Source organism: Polypterus senegalus, chromosome 4 (genome assembly GCF_016835505.1).
Source record: "Polypterus senegalus isolate Bchr_013 chromosome 4, ASM1683550v1, whole genome shotgun sequence".
Lineage (NCBI taxonomy): Eukaryota > Metazoa > Chordata > Cladistia > Polypteriformes > Polypteridae > Polypterus > Polypterus senegalus.
This window is the reverse complement of record NC_053157.1, coordinates 164,710,630-164,737,133: the sequence shown is the minus strand read 5'-3', so window position 1 is coordinate 164,737,133 and position 26,504 is coordinate 164,710,630. Positions and strand designations below refer to the sequence as shown.

The 26,504-nt window shown below is 38.1% G+C and overlaps 1 protein-coding gene across 2 annotated transcripts in view; it reads right to left on the bottom strand.

The window, feature by feature from the left end:
* trmt44 (tRNA methyltransferase 44 homolog) overlaps positions 1-19,377 on the bottom strand; it is a 44,338-nt gene extending 24,961 nt beyond the window's left edge. For both annotated transcript variants that reach the window (XM_039751619.1, XM_039751620.1), the window contains exons 1-2: positions 18,981-19,377; positions 13,312-13,429 (exon numbers count right to left, since the gene is read on the bottom strand). In XM_039751619.1, coding sequence (XP_039607553.1) covers positions 13,312-13,429; positions 18,981-19,356 — 494 coding nt within the window. In that variant the 5' untranslated portion in view covers positions 19,357-19,377. The remainder of the gene's footprint in view (positions 1-13,311; positions 13,430-18,980) is intronic.
* Between the last annotated feature and the right edge of the window lie 7,127 nt (positions 19,378-26,504).

Below are 26,504 nucleotides of genomic sequence, written 5' to 3'. Positions count from 1 at the left end.
AAGTGAAGTGCTTCTTTACACAAGGTATTGTGATAGTTGAGCCAACATGCCTTTTTATGATATTAGCAGTAATGTAAACAAAGAGCAGCAAGTCAAGGCTTGTTTTACCAGAGAGATAGTGACAGTTAGAATATTAGCATTTACAATTTAGAGATGCACCATATATTAGGAACTGTATTGTTATTGGCCGATGATCATTAAAAATAATAACATCGAAATCAGTCAGATGTGTACATTTTAGCCAATACAGCCAACCGATATAATTCATGCTTGTCAACACTGTCAGTTCACTAAATAATTAAATGTTGTTTTCATTGTTCGGCGAGGCAGACATTAAACTGCAGAAAAACATGGATGCAAGCGCAGCCCCTTGCGCTCTCACACACACACACACAAAAAAAAAAACACCACAGGGTTTCCTAGTTTTGCTGATAGGAGCACTACACGCGTTGTTTATTCATTGTGCAAATATTACCCATCTGTACATTATTCCAAGCCGGCGACACTTTGCAGATGTCTCACTGCCTGCATTATATGATGTGATTGCTACTCATATCCACAAGCTTTTAAGAATCAATGCCACCATCATTAAATTCATTAGAGATATGTGGAGCTCAAAGGTCAGCCCCATGAGTATGTTGAGTCTAATGGCACACTGGATTGACGACAATTTTGAGTTCTCTGGTTCTCATTCTGCAACTTTTATCGCACAAGCTTTCGATTCCATGTTGGCGAAGTGGAACATTTCAAAAAGCAATGTGAACGTTGTGCTTTGTGACAACGCTTGCAATATGGCAAAAGCTATGGAAGAAAGTGGCATTAAAACTTTAAGCTATATGGCTCACCCTTTGCAGCTTGCTGTACATGAAGGCTTATTGAGCCAGAGAAGCATCTCCGACTGTGTTGCCATTGGGAGGCAATTTAAGCACTCAAAGCTCGCTATTTCGCGGCTGAGAGAAATATAAACAGACCTTGGTTCCCCAACAAGAATGCTTCAGCAGGACGTCCCTACTCATTGGAACAGCACATATTATATGCTGGAAAGTCTGGTTGATCAGAAGCGCACTCTTGCTGCGTATGGTGCTGAATACAAGCTTCCTGCCTCTCTCACAGTGCATCAGTAGGGACTTATGGAAAACATGATTACTCTACTCGAACCATTCGAGCAACTTACTAAAGAAATAAGTGCGCATTCATCTACAACGGACGTGATTCCGTCTGTTGAAGCGCTTACACGTCTGCTTAAAAAGTGTGGCAAGACAGATTTTGGAGTTCAAATGGCGAAAACCACACTTTTGGAGGCTGTCACAAAATGCTTCAGTAGTGCATTCTCTTAGTCACTATACAGTAATCCCTCGCTATATCGCGTTTCGACTTTCGCGGCTTCACTCTATCGCGGATTTTATATGTAAGTATATCTAAATATATAACGCTGATTTTTCGCTGCTTCGCGGGTTCTGCGGACAATTGGTCTTTTTACTTCCTGTACATGCTTCCTCAGTTGGTTTGCCCAGTTGATTTCATAAAAGGGACGCTATTGGAGGATGGCTGAGAAGCTAATCAATCAAAGCACGCAGTTAAGTTCCTGTGTGCTGATTGGCACAGCGACGGAGCGCCGAATTCGATTCCGGGGCGTTAAACAGGAAGTCTCGTCTCGCTCATTCAACATCAACATGTTTCGCTGTGTAAAGAGTTAACTTTTGTGTTTATCTTTGTGCATAGTCAAGCTCTTCATTATGGCTCCAAAGCGATCTGCTCCTGCTACTGCTTCAGTGGCCGTGCCCAAGCGCCAACGGAAGATGTTAACGATTGCCGAAAAGGTAAAAGTTTTGGATATGTTGAAGGAAGGGAAAAAGCTACACCACTGTAGGACTGCATTACAGCATCAATGAGGCTACGATTCTTTTTATTTAAAAAGTAGGAAAGGAATATAAGATCTATGGCCGCAGTGTCCTTTTAAACAGGGTGCAAAACGAGTTGTAAGTGGATGTAATAAGACAGTAGTCTGGATGGAATCTGCTTTAGGGATTTGGATTGAAGACTGCCGGAAGAAGAACAACGGCAGAGGCTGAAGAGGCTCCTTTAGAAGAGCTGTAACGCTCTCCTTTGTTGAGCAGTAAAACTAAACTCATCGCTATCGAACAAGTCATCGTGTCATTGTTGGTGAGTAACCATAATTAATTTTCTACTTACAGTACTTAGTACATGTACGTACGTTTAGTGTCACTGTACACACATTTACTGTATACAATTTTTCTTGCATTGTACGTATTTATTGCTGGTGGCCTGTCTATCGTAATGGCTGTAACATATGTGATATCAGAGACGCTCGATATCTTTAAAATAATATTTAGGTTTTACTGTATAAAAACAGTGTGTTTACATACATAATTTCAATGAATCTTACCTAATATCTAAGAGAATACAAAGGGTTTATGCTGTATAACTGTGCGGGGAATATTTATAAACAGTGTGGGAGAGTTTATAAGGGCTTAAAATATATAAAAATAACCATACAAACATATGGTTTCTACTTTGCGGATTTTCACCTATTGCGGGGGGTTCTGGAACGCAACCCCCACGATCGAGGAGGGATTACTGTACTATTTATCTACTGTCCTTTTCCACGGTACAAAGATCAATTTTTTGACCAAGATACCAAAAAACAAGCGCAAGAAGCACTTCAGGAACAACTGGTTGAGATGTCAGCTGGTGAAGGAGATGGTGAAAGTAACAGCGAACCACAAGAGAAAAAGATTTCCACTTGAAGAGATGTTGCTGCTTCATTGCTGGAGATGTATGCAGAAATTCTTGAAGAAAATTCGTTTGTGGCTGCAAAACCACATTCAACTGCCACTGAGGTAAAATAACAGAATTATAAGATTAACAATAATCATACCAATTAGGTTGACCAGATGTCCCGAATGGGAAAAAAAACACTATTATCAATCCATTATCCAACCCGCTATATCCTAACTACAGGGTCACAGGGGTCTGCTGGAGCCAATCCCAGCCTACACAGGGTGCTAGGCAGGACACAAACCCCACCGCAGAAAAACACTGTTATGGATTGTTTATTTATTTTAAACACAAACCATATACTGCAGCTTCCAAATATACAATCAGTATCATTGCACATTTACCAGAAACTCATAGTCAGCACTGCAAGGCGGCTTGCTGGGACTGTGTATAACTTAAGAGTGCAAGCAAAACTGCTCTGTGATAGATAGATAGATAGATAGATAGATAGATAGATAGATAGATAGATAGATAGATAGATAGATAGATAGATAGATAGATAGATAGATAGATAGATAGATAGATAGATAGATAGATAGATAGATAGATACGTTATTAATCCCAAGGTTAAATTAGCTGAGAAGAAAAGGAACTCATTAATGACATCACCTCGCTTTTTTCGTCAGGTTTTTAAAATTTATGTTTTATGTTATGTTTGCCAGATTGCCTACAAAACTGTCATTGCAGCGGTGCAGTTTGTAGGTTTTTCCACTGTAGATAGTCGAGTTGCTGTGGAAAATTAGTGGAGGAATTTAATTTAGTGGGCACTTAGCAAAAAAGGAGGAACAGGTTTGCCTGCATGGTAGAAGCTTTATACCTTGTGAAAGTTGTTTCTCCTGTGTCTAAACTGTAAAAGATTTTAAGACAAGATTTATTGTAGTTTTAATGTAAGCGTTACTTTAAAACAAAATCACCCTGAAATATACTGTACATCAGTCTCTCAACATTTTAAGGCACGCCTGCATTACAATGTGTAATTTTGGAGCAGCTTGTGCTGTATCTCTTAAAAGTGCATCCGCATCACACTTTATACAGAATCCCTTTATATGACCCAAATCATTATACGTCAAGCTTTAAACATCACAAATTTTTATTAACGGCGATGGTTGGTACAGGTGGTTGTCCTGTTTTTCTTTACCACAAATCTGGTCAACCCAATGATAATTAATTATTTTTTTATTATAACTAGCAGATTACCCAATGGCTTCGCTCACTGAGTGGAAGGGAAAAATTTGTGGCTCTCATGAGGCAACAGCATTAATGACCCAATTCTATGATAGATTTGCCCCCGCATTTTAAATGTTGGCATAAAGCCAGACACCTCGGTCGCTGCCATGGAGCCAAACGATGTGATCTGAAAACACGAATTGTATTTCCTAATGTTCTGTAGAAAATTAGTTGAATGTGGATTTGCACCAGAAATAAGAGACGACGATGGTTCAGGTGGATGGCTTAAAAGGTGTTAATTTTACCTTGCAGCCTGAACAACAAATCCCACATGATTCAAATTTAACCCTCTGTGCTTGGCAGTACTCACATGATGTCCATTTCTCCTACTGTAACTTTTGGATGTAGGCAATAATCTTTTTCAATGTTACTAGCCAACCCACGGCGTACCATACGCCGCATTATCATGCCGGTTTTTTAATGATTTTTAAACACAGGGAAAAAATTAACATTTGAAAAATTGGTAATGTAATAAATCAGCAAGAAAAGCAACATTGTAACAATGCACGGAACGAACCAACACACAATCGCCTAGACACACGCTCAATCTCATGCATAATTATGTATTGAATGCTAAACACTTCTGGAAAGACACGGTTGTCTAAAACGGGTTGGTGTGAGAATACAACAGTAAGTGAATGAAAAGATGGAACTCTGGAGAGAGCAAAATACAACACAACAGTGAACCCGCGGCATAACAAACGCTGCATGATTATTTATTAATGGTTGAACACTTCTGGAAAGACACAGTTGTCTAAAAAGGGAGGGGGTTTGAGGATACAACAGAAAGTGAATGAAAAGATGGAACTCTGGAGAGAGCAATATATAATTGTCCGTGAGTGAAGACGCATGTTTGTCGCGGATGCGAATTTCTGTATGTAGCGTGTAAAACAGTTTGCTATGGTGCACGAGGTCGTGCGTCGTAACCGAAAAGTAGGTTTTTAAAGACTGCTTACTTCATTGTGTTTTAACCTCAGTTGTAAAGGATTGTTTTAAGGATTCCATCGGATACCCCTCGCAAACCGTTTCACACGCTGCATATGGCGACTCACCTCCGTGAGAAACATGCCTCTATGAACAGTCAAGGTGGCTCGGAAGTACATGAGGCCTCCACGACAGATGAATATAAATGATGCTGTGCTTTCTGTGTCGTTGCGTCCGAAATCGTGGGCGTGGCTCTGCGAGTTGTCGTCGTATCCAATGGTCTTGGAGTTGGTGGGCGTGGCTCCTCCCTGCGTGCGCCATAGTAGTCTTACTTGTCGGTAGCTTAGTGAATCCACGCCCCTTCCGGCGTGTTTTCCATGGGTGTCTTGCCTTAGTGAATTATATATATAGATAATTGAATCCCTCCATATACAGACCCTGACGCCTGTGTGAAGCGGTAGCCTGTGAATACTGCATCCGTCAAATTCTAATTCTGTTCAGCACGTTGTTCGGTTGTTTGTGAGGCCTTCAGTTGTGATTGTCGTATACGTTGGATCAGCGAGCCTGCGAGCCTTCTCTCTTGATCTGCTTCTGTCTCACTTTCTCTGTATAACCTGACTATTGTGGTCATACACAATTTCTGTTTCAAACGCGAGTGCATTATAATATGTTCTGTGGTCATACGTAATTTTCGTTTCAAATGCGAAAAGAATTTTATATAGATAGATAGATAGATGGTGAAAACTGCTTTTTTAAAATTAAACATTATTTCATATATGTACATTACAGAAAAAATATCAATATGGCAGCTTACAATTATGAGAAGCAGTTTTATATGCCTTATGTACTATGGATATATATTTTTGAACATGTTTTATTAGTTAATGTACATATTTTAAGGAAAATGTACATTTTTTATGCTAACTGAACAATAAGCCTACAGAAGTTAATTTTATAAAGAAAAAAGAACAATTAACACCTGTGGTCTATAATTTAATTATAAAAATATGAAAGTTAAAACTTTAATACTGGACATAAAGCTTCTATGCATCTGGTTATGCAGGAGCTTACTGTAAAAAAGCTTTTTAAAAGGAAAAATAAAAGAAAAACAATTGGAATCGGCCAATCTAGTAAAATTAAATCGGTGATTGGTATCAGTTCTAAAAACCAGATTGAACACTCCTACTAATACCTTTTGAAACAAAGGCAAAAACAGTTTAGTGGAATGTCATTACCAGTACTAAGTAAATCTATAACTGTGAGGCAGCATTACATTTTTCAACATAACATTCAAATATTATATATGACATGGGTGTTACTACTTCTGACTTAGGCTAATAAACAGTTTCCAAACTAATGTATATGCCAAGCAGAAAATGAATGGATGTGCTCATTACAATCAGGGAATGAATGCACAGACAGCAATCATTTATCGGGGCAGTGTAAGATGCTGTATTAAAAAATAAACAATCTTGTTATACTGTCATCTTCTCTTACAAATGCATTATAATACAGGTTAAAAGATTACACATCATTTGATCGGTAATTCCACTCTTAAAGCCCATACAAATCTGTTTCTGAATTAATTCTATAATTGGATAAAAGTTGCAACGACGACAGCCTGTGTGTGTTTTGCATTTTTTTAAATTAACAAGTACAATTCCTGCAATCACGTGCTGAAATTCTCCTGCTTCAACCTTAAAGCATTTCCCTAATTCTCTGCTGTTTTTCTTTTTGACACGTTGATATGGTTCTACATCATCACCACTGTGAATCATTTTCACTCACAATTTTCTCATGTATTATTGTGTCTTCCAAAAGTACTTCATCTAATTGTAGCAGTCACACATGTGTACAGTCAGTACCAATTTTCTTGGTACTATGAATACTGCAACTAAGCTGGTACCATTACATTTTCTGAACTTCTGTATCGACTTAGTACCAAAAATTTCAGTTCTTCTGACACCCCTGCATTAAATTTCTTCATATGTGAGATAAAATTAGACTCACAGTTGTTTCTGTTTAAACAAAGGAGAGGACAGTGACTTCCCCATTTCTGGTCTCAAGGACCTAAAAGCTGCTTAGCTGGGGAAAAACTAAATAATTACTGTATTTAGTGTGTTTAAACAATTGTGGGTGATTTTGTCTAAGTGCTCAGTGTATCCAGTTTGACTTTCTTTTTTTGATCATATCACTTTGTACGCACAAAAAATCCCATTATAGGGAAAAGGCTGCGTTTTCAAACATCCTTTCATTTGAAGATTAGAGTATGTTTGTAACAGTGTCATAAGGTAGATGCACCACAAGTAAAATTAAAAATATATAATTGTGGCTAATTTAACACCTATTTGTCCTAACAAGTATTTGCTTTCTCAGCCATCAGTTCTAAACAATAAAGAAGAAGAATATTAAAAGGTGCTCCTACATGAGATTTTGATGGCTCTAATATTTAAATAATAACTGCTCGAGTCCTGCTAGGATGTTTCCCTTTTGGATTTTTCTTGTTGTGGCCACTGCTACCAATAATAATGTATACTCAAAATCATTAACCTATATTCAAATAATTACCTTTTTAACGTAAAAATTCATGCCTTATTTGTTGGCTAATTTAACAGCCATATTTAATACATACTGCTTTAACTGTTACACATCTCTCCAGATTACGTTAACATTATTCTCTGAATCTTCCCACCACAATACTGATTATTCACTAATGGTGAATCTGGAACATGAAACCAACACAACTATGGTTTTACTTTATAATAAAGAGTTACTGGAACCTACTGACAAGACACATCTAGACTTGCACAAAAATACAGTGGCAGCATATTCTGATATGATGGGAACAGATTTATATATAAAATGTGTTTACCTTACTTACACTTATGTTTATAACTGTATATACATAAATATAGGTGACTGAAGTTAGAGAAGCACAGACCTCACATTTTCTGCTTACTCTTCTCCAGTAAGACAGTCACTCATCCTGATCTAAAAATAACCTGGTGAAAACATGGCATGTTTAAACTGTGTTGACGAGTGATGCAGGTCCAAATTAAACATGGTTCAGCTTTTTTGCAAAAATGTTACATGCTGAGATTTACAGGCAGATCTACATCACTAATCGAGTCCTTCAGCCTTCATGATGTTTGAATTCACATATGCCCACTAAACAAAACTAAGTGATCCAAGTGTTATCAGCAAAGACACAGTATGGAGGTTTTATATTTATATATTTAAGAATTTTTCATTGCACTGTAAAGTGTCAAAATAATACAAACTTCAGAAATTAAAAAGTAACCATCACAAAAAAAAAATAAAATAGGTGTAAAGAACAGCAATAATTCACACATGCATCGAAACCAAGGAAAAACAAGTTACGCCCATTTACTAATTGCAATGTCTGATAAATCTCCAGCCTTCATTTAAATGAAAAGATTAAGGAAACCTCCAAATAAAAAAGAGAGGGAGAGACCTGCTCCAGTCCAGATCATGGTAACTTAAACATTGTAGGTTCTATTAGTTACCACAATGCAAATGTTCAGACTGCTTCTTTTCTTCTTTTGTCGGCATCTTTTGACGTTAAACCTGATTAAGTCAGTGTTTGCGTTGCATTTTCCTTAATTTTTTACATAAGCTGGCACTGAAGTCTTCAATCTGCCTGAAGAATGATTTAAGATATGAAGAAGTGACAGTGAAGTTGGTAGGGATGAGAACAGCACCCGTACGCATGTGCCACACGGCCGTCCTGCTGAGAGTCGATTCTACAATAAAATAAAGAGAGGAACAACCTTGGAGGTCAATCATCACCCCGAAAGCGGATAGTAGATGTCACGTAGTATATGTGTACCAAATTTCAGGTCAATAGGTCAAACGGTTTCCGAGCTACAGGTGATTTAAAATCCTGGACTGAAAAACGAACAGTCACGGTAGCGTATTATAGAAGAAGATACTTACTTGATATATTATTGGGCAGGAATGCAATTCTACACTACTATATTGTTTTATATATTTTTGCTTTGTACAATCTATACATATATAATTCACTAAGGCAAGACAACCATGGAAAGCACGCCGGAAGGGGCGTGGATTCACTCAGCCGCCGACAAGTGAGACACCTATGGCGCACGCAGGAAGGAGCCATGCCCACCAACTCCAAGACTATTGGATACAACGACAACTAGCAGGGCCACAGCCACCAACTCGGACGCGACGACACAGAAAAAAAGGTGTCATTTATATTTGTCTGTCGTAGAGGCCACATGCAGTGCAGGTCAGGTTAATGTCATGTGCATGTCATGCACCTCCGAGCTACGTTGACTGTTCATAGAGGCATGTCTCTCGGAGGTGAATCGCCATATGCAGCGTGTGAAACGGTTTGCGAGGGTTATCCCATGGTATCCTTAACACTAGAATTACCAGAGCCTACAAAAAAACTCGTAAATCCATCCCACCTTAAATCGCTTCTTAAAATCGTTCACAGCTCTCCACCAGCGTCTTTTGTCATCTAAATGTGCTGATAAAAATCAGGCTGCAATGCAGCCGGCTATTCCATCCCCCACCGACTGAAGCCTGAAGTCCAAAAATCAAAAGAAATATTTTCACAGAAGGTACAAATCTAACACAACAATTGCGCTTTTATTCAAAAATATAACTGCAGAAACAAAAAGCTGCCTTAACTATGGCGTTATTTCAGTGCCACTATTCTGAGCACACGTAAAAAAATATTGAGCGCACGTAAAAAAAGATTGCAAGTGCAAGTCTTGCATTTTGAAGAGAAATTTATTTTGAGCGTACAAAAGCTGAATTTGAGTGAACAAAATTCATTGCTGCGTGCAAAAAATGTATTTCAGTGTTTGCGCTTATCCATATACACACACACAATAGCACCCCCTCTCGCTCAGTTTTTCATTTGCGCTTGCTCTAATGTGTTGCTTGCGCTCACAACATTCTCTGCTGCGAGCGCTCAACTCTCTGCACACCGTTATAAGTGTGCCACAAAACCAACCAATCACAGACTTGGTTTCAAAAATTCTGATTGGCTCTTACGGTCTCCAATCAGCTCGCTAGCTGCTGCATTCCGGAAACAGTCAGTTGGCATGGTTGTATAATGCAACTACATTATACTACACCAACGATAGTCTTAACAAATAATATATTTTAAAATAAAATAATTAAAGATATTATCCGCAAATTGGGGTTTAATTGAGTTTAGCTGGATTTAGCTACATTTCGGACTGTTTCCGGAATGCAGCAGCTAGCGAGCTGATTGGAGACCGTAAGAGCCAATCAGAATTTTTGAAACCAAGTCTGTGATTGGTTGGTTTTGTGGCACACTTATAACGGTGTACAGAGAGTTGAGCGCTTGCAGCAGAGAATGTTGTGAGCAAGCAACACATTGCGAGCAAGCGCAAATGAAAAACTGAGCGAGAGGGGGTGCTATTGTGTGTGTGTATATGGATAAGTGCAAACACTGAAATACATTTTTTGCACGCAGCAATGAATTTTGTTCACTCAAATTCAGCTTTTGTACGCTCAAAATAAATTTCTCCTCAAAATGCAACACTTGCACTTGCAATATTTTTTTACGTGCGCTCAGAATAGTGGCACTGAAATAACGCCATACTTAACATGCGACTTTGACAGTTGATTATTATGACTTCCTCCGTGGTGCAATTGTCTCAGCTGCTGAATGGGAATCAAAAGGTCGCGAGATCAATCCTGCACCTCTACCTTTTGAGAAGCATACTGCTCTTAGTCTTACTATTTTTGAATAAAAAAATACATTTGATTTCAGTCTATAACAGCCAGTGTAATTTATGATACTTGTAAAGGCTAGCTTTGTGTTTTTTTTAGTCAGTTTTATTTTTTCGGCCGCGTTCACGAGCCCAAATACACCCCACCCCCGCATCTGATACTGCTGTTTTCACATAGATGCGCTGTAACAGATGTAAACTCAGCTCCCTTCTACATCGGAGCAAGAATGTGCATACCATTGCTTGCATACTAAAGTGTCAGCAAGCACTTTTCGTGGCATTACTCACAGTTTTGAGCATGCCCTCTGCACACTACTTGTGACTTTAGGCTTTAGGAAGTAAGTTAATAAATAAAGGTAAATCGTGTCATAAAATGATTTCTTCAAAACATCGAATGTTATTTATTTGGCACGGACATGTCTGCATGCACTTTTTGTGGCATTACACATGTATTTTTTGAGCATGTCCGTGCCAAATAATTAACGCTGTTCGTTTTCAAATAATATTGAATTTCTCTCTATGCTGTGGTTTCTATTATACACCTGAAAGAAAGAGACAATATATGTGAAAACATCATCGCACAAATGCAATATTATTTGAAAACAAACAGCGTCCGATCAGCTAGAAAAGTATGGCTTTTCTAAATGTTTGCTTTTTTTCAGTCTGATTCTCTCAGTCAGACTGTATATTTGTCTCTTATTCAGTGCACACAACAACATGCAGGTAGCCAGATGCCGTATGCTACAACATGCTGGAGGTGATCAACGCACATTTTAAAAAAAGAAAGAGACAAATATATGTGACATTTTGAAGAATTCATTTTATGACACGATTTACCTTTATTTATTTAATTACTTCCTAAAGTCACAAGTAGTGTGCAGAGGGCATGCGCAAAACTGTGTGTAATGCCACGAAAAGTGCCTGCTGACACTTTAGTATGCAAGCAATAGTATGTGCATTCTTGCTCCGATGTAGAAGGGAGCTGAGTTTACCTCTGTTACAGCGCGTCTATGTGAAAACAGCAGTATCAGATGCGGGGGTGGGGTGTATTTGGGCTCGTGAATGCGGTCAAGACAATAAAACTGACTAAAAAAAAACAAAGCTAACCTTTACAAGTATCATAAATTACACTAGCTGTTACACACTGAAATCAAATGTATGTTTTTATTCCAAAATAGTAAGACGCGATTTAAGGTTGGACAGATTTACGAGTTTTTTCGTAGGCTCTGGTAATTCTAGTGTTAAAACAATCCTTTACAACTGAGGTTAAAGCACAATGAAGTAGGCAGTCTTTAAAAACCGAGTTTTCGTTTATGACACACGACCGTGTGCACCATAGCAAACTGTTTTACACGCTACATATAGCTATTCGCATCTGCGACAAACATGCGTCTTCTTAGATGCGCCTGCAGGAGCACAGAAGACGTCTCCCTGCTCACCAACACTCCTTTTTCACCAGCCGGCGTCTACCCTCGCTCTCTAGGCATTCACACTGCCTGCCTATTTGCCCGGACGCGAAAACTCACCGACCACCCAGTTAGTCCCTTTCGTCTGTGGTAAGAGTCCACATGCACGTCTGTGCCACGCAGCATTTGTTATGCCGCGAGTTCACTATTGTGTTGTATTTTGCTCTCTCCAGAGTTCCATTTTTTCATTCACTTACTGTTGTATTCTCACACCAACCCGTTTTAGACAACTGTGTCTTTCCAGAAGTGTTTAGCATTCAATAAATAATTATGCATGAGATTGAGCATGTGTCTACCCGGCGCAGAGAGGCGTGGGTAAGCCGTTGAACCCCATTCGGGCAGCAAACCGTGGAATTCCCACTAAGTGCGACTCATACGCTCCCACTAATTGCGTCCCTAGCCTTTGTACACACCCCCCTCCCAACTCGCTACTACCGTGGTCGGGTGTCTTGGTGGATTATATGTAGAAAAGGAGCGAAAACCGCACAGAGCAATGAAAAGTCTACGTGAGTCACAGGTACATCTAGACTGTGTAAAGATGACAACGACTCAAGTGACGAGTTGGAGGTGGGCACATGAGCGGGCAGTGCATACTGAACGAGAAATCAGCAGACTAGCATGACGGACGGGCTGAATGGACGTCCTTCTCCTCTCCTCCCATTCCACACTCTGCGCCGTGCACCCCCATCCCTCCGTCTGGCAGGAGAAGGCGCGAGGGCAGTCCGCCAGTTTTCAGTCAGGGACGATTGTGTGTTGGTTCGTTCCGTGCATTGTTACAATGTTGCTTTTCTTGCTGATTTATTACAGTACCAATTTTTCAAATGTTAATTTTTTCCCTGTGTTTAAAAATCATTAAAAAAACGGCCTGATTTTGTGGCGTATGGTACGCCGCGGGTTGGCTAGTATACTACATACTACTACTATATACTGTATAATGTTGTGATAGTGTTATAAATTGTATATTGTGTTGTTTAATTGTATTTGCCTTATTATGTACAGTATATGGATGAACCTTTAGTAATTTCTAGTAACTATGCTACCTGGTAATACATTTCAAGTTAAAGTTCAAATTCAATAAAGTTCACCTCAAGCATAAAAATGTAATAAAAAAACTGAATCAAATGCAAGTAAAAGCTTACCATTCTTCACATGAAATCTGCTTAAGCTGAATTTGATAAATGTTACTTTTCTTGAGAGCAAAACTTCCTCCTTCATTGCTCTCTAAAGGCAGAAAAGTCACACAATGACTTTCAGGATCTGAAAAGATAGGCTGTATTATTAATTCATGTTATTTAGTCATTACAAAAAAATGTTTGGTCATGTTCAAGGTGACAATACATAGATATGTATCCCAGCATGTGCAACATACACATTAATGTTGACAATGCAGGTAAAATCACATCACATAACCTTGCCTGTCTCTATAAACAAATATTATGAATGTTGTTCCATGAAAGATAGCAGTTTTCATATTCTGAACATGATTCGCTTTGAAAATGTGATTACTAAAGCATACAATAACTTAGGATAATGTAGAATTCACATCATCATTTCTGAGATATTCCTAATAATACTTAAAATATAATGTTCCTATGTTGTGGCACTGACAAAGGATGGTGTATGTAATTACATATTTAACACCTTTAAGACAAAGCTTCAGCTCTAATTATGGCATTGAAAACAAGAACTTGTGCAGAAGCAGTACATCACTTTAAATATGTTCAGTTTTGTGTAAAAACTCAAATACAAACCATTACCACAACTTTGTATGGTTTACTTTCTTAAGGCAATCTTGACAAACAACAGATAATAAATATTCATGGGGGAAAGAATTTAATGTTGGTATGTTAGACTTCACAACTTTGTGTATCAATAATTAGTAATTATGATTATCATTCATAATATGTGATGGCAATTTAATTTATACATACAAACTGGAAATTAAAGAATACCTGTCTGACTCTAACACATAAATCAGGAAATACTACTTGGCCCTGCCTGTTAAGAATATGTTTCACTTTTGACTTTTTTTTGGACAATTCCTGCTATCCTTTGTGTGGCTCTGTTTGTGGTTTTGTACATTGGAAAACTAAAAATCTTGTGTTTTTATGTACACTCAGTAATGTTTATCATTAAGTTAAAAATTATTTACATCTTTTTGTTTAGCCATTATTGTTTATCTAAGTATATAGCTATTTGGTGACTTCTTTTGTTTATTGTTCTTAGAACGTTGCTATTAAAGGACAGCCAGGGATGTTCAACACGTGATGAAAGTTGTGCGCCTTAGTAACGGCCTTGGTCTACAGGTATATCTTGTGAGCTGGAGGGCTGATCGCACCCCAAATAGAGACAGACGCCCCTGGGAAAACCACAAACCCTGAAACACTGACTACACATTGCTCCTTATCCTTGCACTATAACGCGTAATACAAGCCTCGCGCGGTACTCCGACTTATAAGCCTTGCGCAGCCTGTCAGTTTTGGAATTGATTGTTTGCTTTTATCTCTCTCTGCTCCTAGCGGAACTGTCATCTCTGACTTGTCATGGAGCACGTTTAAGCTCATGTGTTTGCGGTGTCTGAATAAAAATCTTTCTTTTTTTCTACGACCTTCTGTGTCTCTGTGCAAATCTGTGACCCAAGCGTGACAATCTTCTCCTTATCAAGGTTTTGAAAATATAAAGAAAATCTTTTGCAAACATGTGCTTTTTACTTTCATCTTTTCATTACAGAATCATATGGATATGATTTCTTGACTACAGTTCTGATTATGGTGAGGGCAAAAGACAAGTTTGAGTTTATGGTACTGATTGATTTTTGGCTCATTGATCTGACTGCATTTCAATGCTGGGACACTCACTCTTCAAGGAATTTGGAGAAAAGGGTACATTTTCTTAGCGATACCTTGAATACACCAAAGTGAAAGCATTTTTAAAATCTGAAAAACTCACATTTGAAACTATCTTAAAATAATGAAACATTTTATGTCCTCAAATAATAATGTTTCAAATTTTCCAACAAGAAAGTTATTACACATTAATCATTTAGTATAAATATCTCTTTTTATTGTCCGATAGCCACTTTTAATGGCAAAACAAATTTTCCAATACTAATTATTATAGCTCCAAAGAGTTGCACATATTGGGTGTAAACTTACTTTTACATCTGTGGCTTACACAAACCCCTGCAACACCAGCTCTACTCTCCTGCTGCTTGACATACTAAGATTTACTGTACATAACCATAACAGAAAAAAATGTAAACTAGAAAAACAGACAGACACTTATCTAGAAATGAATAGAAGGGGAAACAAGCTCAAAAGTGTGACTCTGTATTCAAACTACAAAAGACAGAAACAGAACAACATACTACAGTATATATATATATATATATATATATATATATATATATATATATATATATACTGTATATACACACACACACAGGAAAAAAGATTAATCCTATTTCAAAGTGCCATATTTTTACAACCGTGAGGCGCCTAGGAACCAATCACATATCAATGAAAGAGGGGGTCATAAGGTTTATGACTGTCACCAGAAGATGGCTCCCTTCAGTCTGTGAGGAGATGGCAACCCCTGAGCAGAAAGCATTTTGCGCAAAAAGACTCAATTGAGTATGGGATGAATTTGTTCGTACAGCTGGAGGACGTCATATTGTGCACTTTTAAAATTACATAATAAACTTTATGCTGTATATATATGTATATGGTTGTGCTCATAGAAGTTCAATCTCGGGGCACACATTAGCCATGCTAAGCATGGGCATGATACTGACTTGTTCCATAGTTTGAAGTAAGGACACTGGGTGCAGCTACATTTCTTTTTTGTTTCCGATCTATGTGCAGATGCTTTGGAAGAAAATAGAAATGCCTTGTAAACAACAAAAAATCTATCATTATTATTATTTCACAGAGTCTTCTGTGTTTTCTTGATTGGGGAGGCATCCTTTCAGGCTGGATCCAAGCACATGGCTAATTATGTATACAAATTAGCCATGCAGCACTGGGTGGCAGTACCCATAATATTTTTATTATGGTGAGCTAATGTACCCCCCACAAATGAAAATACTTAATAGTTTTTTTTTTTTTTAAAAAACAGGATGAAAGGCTGGAGTACTGATCAGGTGGTGATGCCATACATTTTTCATACTAGCTTTGGAATGAACTTACACTATGCATGCACAAAAGTTCAGTGCATGGCTGCTATACAGCTCTGTGATATTATGCTGGCTTTGCAAAGCATCATCGGGCTTGGAGGAAAACAATATTGTTAGAATTTTTAGGAAAACATCTGGTGAACAAAGCTCCAGGCAAATAAAACCGATCAACACTAATACTGACAATATGGCAAATCTTTACAGAGGATGCATTAAGTCATTTGTTTACTTATTGTTATACCTAAGTTCACATTTTTCCATCTAAACCATAGTAGTCAATGTGCACAAGGTTTTCACTAAGTACCCAAGATAGGTTTTTTTTCAAAGGTTAGGCATTTATTCAGTTAAAAACTGCCAGTTTCACTTTAAAATCGTTATGCATTTGTCTCTGTATACCACATCTATAGGTTGATGGAGCACTTAAAACTAAAAGAATCTGGAGATGAGCATTCACTCCTATTGGAGCAACTGTTTACCTGATAATACACACAGTTGTGCTTGAAAATTTGTGAACCCTTTAGAATTTTCTATATTTCTGTATAAATATGACCTAAAACATCATTAGATTTTCACTCAAGTCCTAAAAGTAGATAAAGAGAAACTAGTTAAACAAATGAGACAAATATATTATACTTGGTCATTTATGTATTGAGGAAAATGATCGAATATTACATATTTGCGAGTGGCAAAAGTATGTGAACCTCTAGGATTAGCAGTTAGTTTGAAGGTGAAATTAGAGTCAGGTGTTTTCAATCAATGGGATGACAATCAGGTGTGAGTGGGCACCCTGTGTTATTTAAAGAACAGGGATCTATCAAAGTCTGCTCTTCACAACACACGTTTGTGGAAGTGTATCATGGCACCAACAAAGGAGATTTCTGAGGATCTCAGAAAAAGAGTTGTTGATGCTCATCAGGCTGGAAAATGTTACAAAACCATCTCTAAAGAGTTTGGACTCCACCAATCCACAGTCAGACAGATTGTGTACAAATGGAGGAAATTCAAAACCATTGTTACCATCCCCAGAAGTGGTCGACCAACAAAGATCACTCCAACAGCAAGGCATGTAATAGTCAGCAAGATCACAAAGGACCTCAGGGTAACTTCTAAGCAACCAAAGGCGTCTCCACCATCAGGAGAACACTGAACAACAATGGTGTGCATGGCAGGGTTGTAAGGAGAAAGCCACTGCTCTCCAAAAAAAAATTGCTGCTCGTCTGCAGTTTGCTAAAGATCACGTGGACAAACCAGAAGGCTACTGGAAGAATGTTTTGTGGACAGATGAGACCAAAATAGAACTTTTTGGTTTAAATGAAAGCGTTATGTTTGGAGAAAGGAAAACACTGCATTCCAGCATAAGAACCTTATCCCATCTGTGAAACATGGTGGTGGTAGTATCATGTTTTCGGCCTGTTTTGTTGCATCTGGGCCAGAATGGTTTGCCTTCATTGATGGAACAATGAATTCCAAATTATATCTTTGAATTCTAAAGGAAAATGTCAGGACATCTGTCCATGAACTGAATCTCAAGAGAAGGTGGGTCATGCAGCAAGACAACGACCCTAAGCACACAAGTCGTTCTATCAAAGAATGGTTAAAGAAGAATAAAGTTAATGTTTTGGAATGGCCAAGTCAAAGTCCTGACCTTAATCCAATCGAAATGTTGTGGAAAGACCTGAAGCGAGCAGTTAATGTGAGGAAACCCACCAACATCCCAGAGTTGAAGCTGTTCTGTACGGAGGAATGGGCTAAAATTCCTCCTAGCCGGTGTACAGGAATGATCATAAGTTACCGGAAACATTTAGTTGCAGTTATTGCTGCAAATGGGGGTCACACCAAATACCGAAAGCAAAGGTTCACATACTTTTGCCACTGACAAATATGTAATATTCGATCATTTTCCTTAATAAATAAATTACCAAGTATAATATTTTTGTCTCATTTGTTTAACTGGTTTCTCTTTATCTACTTTTAGGACTTGAGTGAAAATCTGATGATGTTTTGGGTCATATTTATGCAGAAATATAGAAAATTCTAAAAGGGTTCACAAACTTTCAAGTACAACTGTATAAGAAAAATATGCATAAGAGAAAGAGTACTATTCTAAATCTTGTTATAGATTTTAAACGAAACCAAATAATACAAATGCACGCATTATGGAAAAAACCTATGTATTTGTTTGCCATTAAAAATGGAAAAATCAAACTACATTATGCATAAATATTAAAAAAATATATACACAAGAAATATTTCAATGAAATAAAAATTTAAAAATTAACAACCTTGTTCATAAATTACCAAACAGGACCTAAATCACTACTTCTGTGTATATCTAATGAGAAATTGACTTCTTAAAAATAAATAAATAAGAAAACAAAAACAAATTACGATCACCTTTATGCACCAGTGTCTGCTTAATAGATCTCATTCAAACACAGAAATGGCATTCTAGATCACCTACCACATGGGCTAACATTTAAGGACGTTGTAATACAAACAGTATTAATTTCAAATTAAGAGGCTGCCGAAATATCCAAAATTTGCTCAAAAACATCGACATGGTTTATGTCGCGTTATATTTGATCGAGTTATCAATGTCCTCATTAAAAGCAACAGTACTAAATACTGACATACCTTTTACAATAATTTCCTTGTTAAATAAACCGTCTGTGTTGTTTACTTTGGGGATTAGAGTGCGTACGATAACCATTTTGTTTTCATGACGATGAAACATGTTCTCTACGCCATCGTATTTCAAAAGGTTTACCACTTCTTTAATATTTGGGGGTTCACTATAACATAAAGCGGTCAGTCGGTCCTCGAGCTCGGAGTCGGGAACTTCTCCGCTCTCTTCTATTTGCACGCCGCATAATCTCTTATTGATAACGTGAGGTTTATGAATCCATACATCCACAGCGGACCAAAATCCATCAGGTAAGACGTGACTGTGATCTCGAAACGTTTCTTCTGCAACTTTTGCCATTTCCTTCAATTGTTCACATGCTGCCATACGCCACTTCACAAACACTGGTCGCACCATAATGACGTCTTCAGTGACTTTTTTTTTTTTTAACTCTGAGTGCAGCAAAACTGCATTTCAGAAACCAGATATTTGATCTTAATTTACACCATGTATCTTGAAGATACTGCATATTAGCTGAATGTTTAGGCTATCAGAGTGGCACTTAAGTGGTTCGTTCAGTGTAGGTTATTTTTGGTACACGTTATTTAAAAGGGTGCAGCCACAGTTGGGAAAACATCAATGGGAAGGGTGCATTTTTATTAAATGAAATATACTGTAGTTTGTTTGAAATACTCTTTGTAACTTGAGGAAACTGTGAACATAATGGAGTTTATGGAAAAACAACTCCATTTGTGCCATTGCACGTTACCTTGCATCATAGTCCACATATATAAAAGGAAAGGTAAATTATCTGTCATGCACAAATTTGCAAACCACTGGGCCTGAACCTTATGATCTTGGTCTCAGCTGAGAGTTTATGTTGTGATATGTGTAATGCTGCATATGAATTGGTCATGTGGGCTACCTCAGCCATGAAATTGGGTTTTGGGTCATCTTCATGGCAAGCTGCAGCACAGCTTGCACACTATGGCTAACAGGAAAAGAAACGTGGCAAGCTCTGGTGCCAATGAAGCACATTATACAAATTGATTGATTGTTTGCAACACAAATGCCAGGCATACACTCTTGAGTGCAAGAGAAAGTCATACACAACAAGAGGATAGGAGGTGCAGGTTTCATTCAGGTTCCTTCACATGCAGAAAGAGTGGCGGTAGCAGTGGATGGCAGTGAAGGACAATAGAACAATTTTGGCAGAGTGACCTGGGGTGCTGTGTTTCATGAGAGGCATATTGACCACCTTTTTTTGAGCACCGGAGGTCCATGTGTTAGTAGTTAGAAAAACTGAACAATACATATACTCTGTACCGCAGGATTTCGATTCATTGCCTCAGCTACACTGTATAATTATCAGTCAGTCATATTTATTTATAAAAACACATTTAAAACATCAGATGTTGTGCCAAAGTGCTGTAAAAAGGAGTGTTATAATAAACGCGGTACAAAAAATCATACAGAAGCAGATCAATAAATACAACCATTTTAAAAACATCCCCCACAACCCAGTGTAAGGTGAAAGAGAAGAAGTGGGTCTTAAGCCAAGTTTTAAAAACCTCAAAAGAGGATGAAGACCTGAAGTGAAAAGGCAGGTCATTCCAAAGCCAAGGAGCAACAACTGAAAAAACTCTGTCTCCCCTAGAATTCAGCCGAGATCTTGAAACTATGAGGAATAGTTGTCCAGATGACATCAATGCTCTCTGGGCTGAGTAGGGTTGAAGGAGGTTGCATATGCATTTTGAAACAAGACCATGCAATACTTTAAAAACAAACAAAAACATTTTAAAATCAATGCAACAGTGGAGAGAAGCTAATATGGGGTGTTATGCTCCTTTTTTCTAGACCCAATGAAATATCTAGTTGAACCTGCTGAAGGCACGACAGAGCAGATTTGGGCAATTCCACATATAGGTGCCGGTCATAAAATTAGAATATCATGACAAAGTTGATTTATTTCAGTAATTCCATTCAAAAAGTGAAACTTGTATATTAGATTCATCCATTACACACAGACTGATGTATTGTATATGTATGATTATAACTGACAACTAATGAATGTCCCAAATTCAGTATCTCGGAAAATTAGAATATCAATTAAGACCAATGCAAAAAAAGGATTTTTAGAAATGTTGGCCAACTGAAAGGTATGAATATGAAAAGTATGAGCATGTACAGCACTTAATATTTAGTTGGGGCTCCTTTGGCCTGGATTACTGCAGCAAAGCGGCGTGGCATGGAGTCGATCAGTCTGTGGCACTGCTCAGGTGTTATGAGAGCTCATATTGCTCTGATAGTGGCCTTCAGCTCTTCTGAATTGTTGGGTCTGGCGTATTGCATCTTCCTCTTCACAATACCCCATAGATTTTCTATGGGGTTAAGGTCAGGCGAGTTTGCTGGCCAATCAAGAACAGGGATACCATGGTCCTTAACAACAACATTTATTTATATAGCACATTTTCATACAAAAAGTAGCTCAAAGTGCTTAAACCAGGTACTGGTAGTTTTGCCACTTTGTGCAGGTGCCAGGTCCTGTTGGAAAATGAAATCTGCATCTCCATAAGGTTCATCAGCAGCAGGAAGCATGAAGTGCTCTAAAACTTCCTGGTAGATGGCTGCGTTGACCTTGGACCTCAGAAAACACAATGGACCAACACCAGCAGATGACATGGCACCCCAAACCATCATGGAATGTGGAAACTTCACCCTGGACCTCAAGCAACGAGGATTTCCAAAGGAAATGCAAAATTTACTTTCATCAGAGAGCATAACTTTGGACTACTCAGCAGCAGTTTTGTCTTTAGCCCAGGCGAGACGCTTCTGACGCTGTCTCTTGTTCAAGAGTGGCTTGACACAAAGAATGCGACAGCTGAAACCCATGTCTTGCATACGTCTTTGCGTGGTGGTTCTTGAAGCACTGACTCCAGCTGCAGACCACTCTTTTTGAATCTCCCCCACAGTTTTGAATGGGTTTTGTTTCACAATTCTCTCCAGGGTGCAGTTATCCCTATTGCTTGTACACTTTTTTCTATGACATCTTGTCCTTCCTTCGCCTCTCTATTAATGTGCTTGGACACAGTGCTCTGTGAACAGCCAGCCTCTTTAGCAATGACCTTTTGTGTCTTGCCCTCCTTGTGCAAGGTGTCAATGGTCGTCTTTTGGACAACTGTCAAGTCAGCAGTCTTCCCCATGATTGTGTAGCCTACAGAACTAGAGACCATTTAAAGGCTTTTGCAGGTGTTTTGAGTTAATTAGCTGATTAGAGTGTGGCACCAGGTGTCTTCAATATTTTAATTTTTCCGAAATACTGAATTTGGGACTTTCATTAGTTGTCAGTTATAATCATCAAAATTAAAAGAAATACATATTTGAAATACATCAGTCTGTGTGTAATGAATGAATCTAATATACAAGTTTCACTTTTTGAATGGAATTACTGAAATAAATCATTTTCGTCATGATATTCTAATTTTATGACCGGCACCTGTATAAGGAATTACAATAGTTTAGCTGAGATGTGATAAAGGCATGAATGACTGATTCCAAGTCCTTCTGTGAAAGAAAAAAATTTAGTTTTGAAATCTGCCTTAGTTGGTAAAAACTAGCCTTTAGTACCAAAGAAATTTGTTTATCGAAGCTTAGTGATTACTCAAAGATGATACCTTGGTTCCTGACATCATTATGAATCATTTCTGACAAGGAGCCTAATTGAGTGCCAGTTTCAACTGGAGTTGTTGTAGAAACAAAATCAATAAATTAGTTTTTTTTTTTTAATTTAATTGTAAGAAATTTTATGTCATTCAATATAAAATAGTAGCCATGTGCACCCAACTACGTTGTGTGTGTTAAAGTTGTCTGTGAAGGGCTCCCTGTTTAAATGCGGCCGCCAGTCGTGAACTGGGCCCTTCGTCGCACAGCATTATGATTTTTTATAAGGGAAACAAAATTACAAAAGAAAACACTTGGACATTGATTCGATAGGAATGGCCTACTCGGAATCACTGTCCGAATAGTAATTATGTGGTGGTGTAGGAGCATTTCTGCTTCTGTCCGTTCACAGTCCGTGTCATTTACACGACGCTGTCGTTTCCTCTCACAATCTCTTCTCAACCTTTCTCCAATCTCGCAGGTTGCTATGTGGCAATCCAAAGAGTAAGGCAATATACACTGGGCAATGGTTATAAAAGGGGGGCACATAGGTATCCAGGCTCTTTAAAGCATAAATAGGGATCACTTCACTGACATGTGAGCAAGCCACGGTACAACTGTGAGACGCGCAGCACTCGCCGGCTACAACGTAAAAATAATAATTTCCGGAACGTGCTGTTACGTTGTCACTCATTTTACCCACTGTCTTTCTTTCATACATATGTTACATAGGCACGTACCTTTTACCTTCGGCAATCTCATTCTGTAACCAGGCCTCAGGAGCTATCCAGCATAACACTGTCCACCACCCCTTTCGTTATTCCGCCACATTGTTAACAACAACGTACTAAACTGGAAGGTGGTCTAGGCATGCGTGGAATTCGCGGACAAACAAAGATCAAGATCTAAATGAAGATCTGTTTAGTTAATTTAAAGCACAACAATTTGTTTAGTTTGAATGTCTGTGTCTTGAGGTGTGAGTACTACAGTCTTCAGTAGTATAAGCCTGGAGGAGATTCTTAATGTAATGCCTATGTTTGTAGCTGTCTCTCTACTGCCATCTAGTGCTTCTTCTTCTAATTCATTCGCAGACAAAGATCAAGATCCAAATGAAGATTATATATAGAGATCCTCAAAGCACTCCATCAGCTTTTTTACTGATGAAATCATGTTGGGTCTAACTTTGAGGTATAGCTATGTGTCATCAGTATAACAATGATAAATGATATCATGTTTTTCAAAGATGGTCCTCAGGGGGAGCAGATTAAGGGAAAATTAAAGAGGAACCAAAATAGAACCTTATGGAATACCTTGTATAATCGGTGCTGGCTGAGAGAATTTCTCATCTATGTTATGTTAATAGACATACATCTGCCTTTAAGGTAGGAATCAAACTATTTCAATGCACAGCCTTAAATTCTGATTTCAACCTCAAGCTGTTGTAACAAAACCCCATGGTCCACTGTGTCAAATGCTGCACTGAGATCTAATAAAAATAAGATTGCACAAGAACCCTAGTCCAAGGTTAACAAAATATTATTTGTCACCTTCAACAAAGCAGATTAAATACTATGACATTTTTAAAACCTGATTGAAACACATCATATACATGTGTTATCCTCCAGATATGAAATCAACTGCAAAGAAGCCACCTTTTACATAATTTTAGCCAAAAATGCCAGCTTAGAAATAGACCTATAGTTTAAAAGAACTGTAGGATCAAGAGTGGGCTTCTTCATCAGAGGCTGAACAGTTGCATGTTTAAAGTGGTCAGGATTTTAGACAATTGTTAATAATCACCCAAACAATTGGACTAATGACTCTAAAGGTAACTTTAACCAGGTTTAAGGGTAAAATAGTCAGTCAGTCAGTCATTCTCCAACCCGCTATATCCTAACACAGCCAACCGTAGGCCACACACACCCACACACCAAGCACACACTAGGGACAATTTAGAATCGCCAATGCACCTAACATGCATGTCTTTGGACTGTGGTAGGAAACCTGAGCACCCTGAAGAAACCCATGCAGACACAGGGAGAACATGTAAACTCCACACAGGGAGGACCTGGGAAGTGAACTCAGGTCTTCTAACTCCAAGGCAGCTGCACTATCACTGCGCCACCGTGCCACCCCAAGGGTAAAATATCTAGTGGATAATTTGGTGGTTTTATGTGCAGGACTATATCGGTTAGTTGAGATGAGGAAACAGATTGAAATGAATTAAAATGACTATGGACTGGTCTAAAAGGGGCTGGTATCGTCCCACAAAGATCAATATCTGAAAGAATAATACTAGATATGCTTGGATTTTATAAAAAAAATTGAGAAGAAGTTCACAAGACTTGGATGAATTCTTGAGGAAACCTAATCAAAGTTAATACATATTATTTATGAAATATGTATTTATAAAGATTAAATAATAATTTAGTAATGGCCAATAGTGTTCTTTAAAAGAACTTGTCCCACCTTTCGACTGCCAATAAATCTGAGTGTTGCTACATGAAAGATGAGTACTGGTAACATTGCCACAGAAAATAGTATTTTCAAATTCACAACAAGAGTACAGTGGGCCTTTGTTTATACTGTAATTAGTTTCCCACATCTTTGTATATTTGCATTGCAAAATAAAAGAGGTAGGGAGATGGAACAGAGAGGGTATTATCAGAGATTCTTGGTACTGTTTTCTCAAGGTAAGGATATCCTCACCCAATTACATTTTGTGTTGCTACTTATCATTGTCTATGGACCAAGATGCATACCAAGTGTTATAGTCAAGGCCGGGTTCTTCCTGTGGCTAATTTTAAATTGCCTTTTTTTGACATTGTTCACTTTTTTATTGTTCATTGTTTTTTAATATAGTTCTGCTCAGTTATTATTTGTCATTTTACATGTTTTCTGCTAATTTTATTCTTTTTAGTTATTACTGTATGTAGTTTCTATATGTATATTTTGGTTCTGTCATATTCGTTGTATTTTGTGGGATGATCCCCAAAAGGTTAAGTTCACCCTAACCAAATCGTTAGAAAATGGCCTCCAGCCATATTGTAAAAAATGATTGAAAACAATAATGGAAAGTAAATAAAGACAAAAGAAGGAAATTTAAATATAAGCCAAGGGAGGAACCCTGGCTTAACTATAACATGAAAAAATATAGAAAAACACTGGAGAAGTCATGGAATTTCAAGCCAGGAGGCATATTTAGAGTGGAACATCAGAAGACACTTTAAAAGCAAATAAGAATTCATTTCATAACTGAAACATAAAATACAAAACATCAATATATTATAAAATTGCAAAAGAAAATGATCACAATAATTGAATAGTTAAATGGATTAGAAATATAAAGTAGGGCGGCACGGTGGCGCAGTGGTAGCGCTGCTGCCTCGCAGTTCGGAGACCCGGGTTCACTTCCCGGGTCCTCCCTGCGTGGAGTTTGCATGTTCTCCCCGTGTCTGCGTGGGTTTCCTCCAGGCGCTCCGGTTTCCTCCCACAATCCAAAGACATGCAGGTTAGGTGGATTGGCGATTCTAAATTGGCCCTAGTGTGTGCTTGGTGTGTGGGTGTGTTTGTGTGTGTCCTGCGGTGGGTTGGCACCCTGCCCGGGATTGGTTCCTGCCTTGTGCCCTGTGTTGGCTGGGATTGGCTCCAGCAGACCCCCGTGACCCTATATATATATATTGTTTTTACTTTTTTGTAAAATATTATGCCTGCCCTTTTCTGGCTTTACTTGTACATATACTTGATTTTTACTTGTATCTGACTTCTATTATACTTTAGATTATTTTTCAGTTTTTATGTGACTTTTCCAGTGTTTTTTTCTTAACATTGTTTACAAACTTCCCCTTTTTTACATATAATTATTAAACTATATT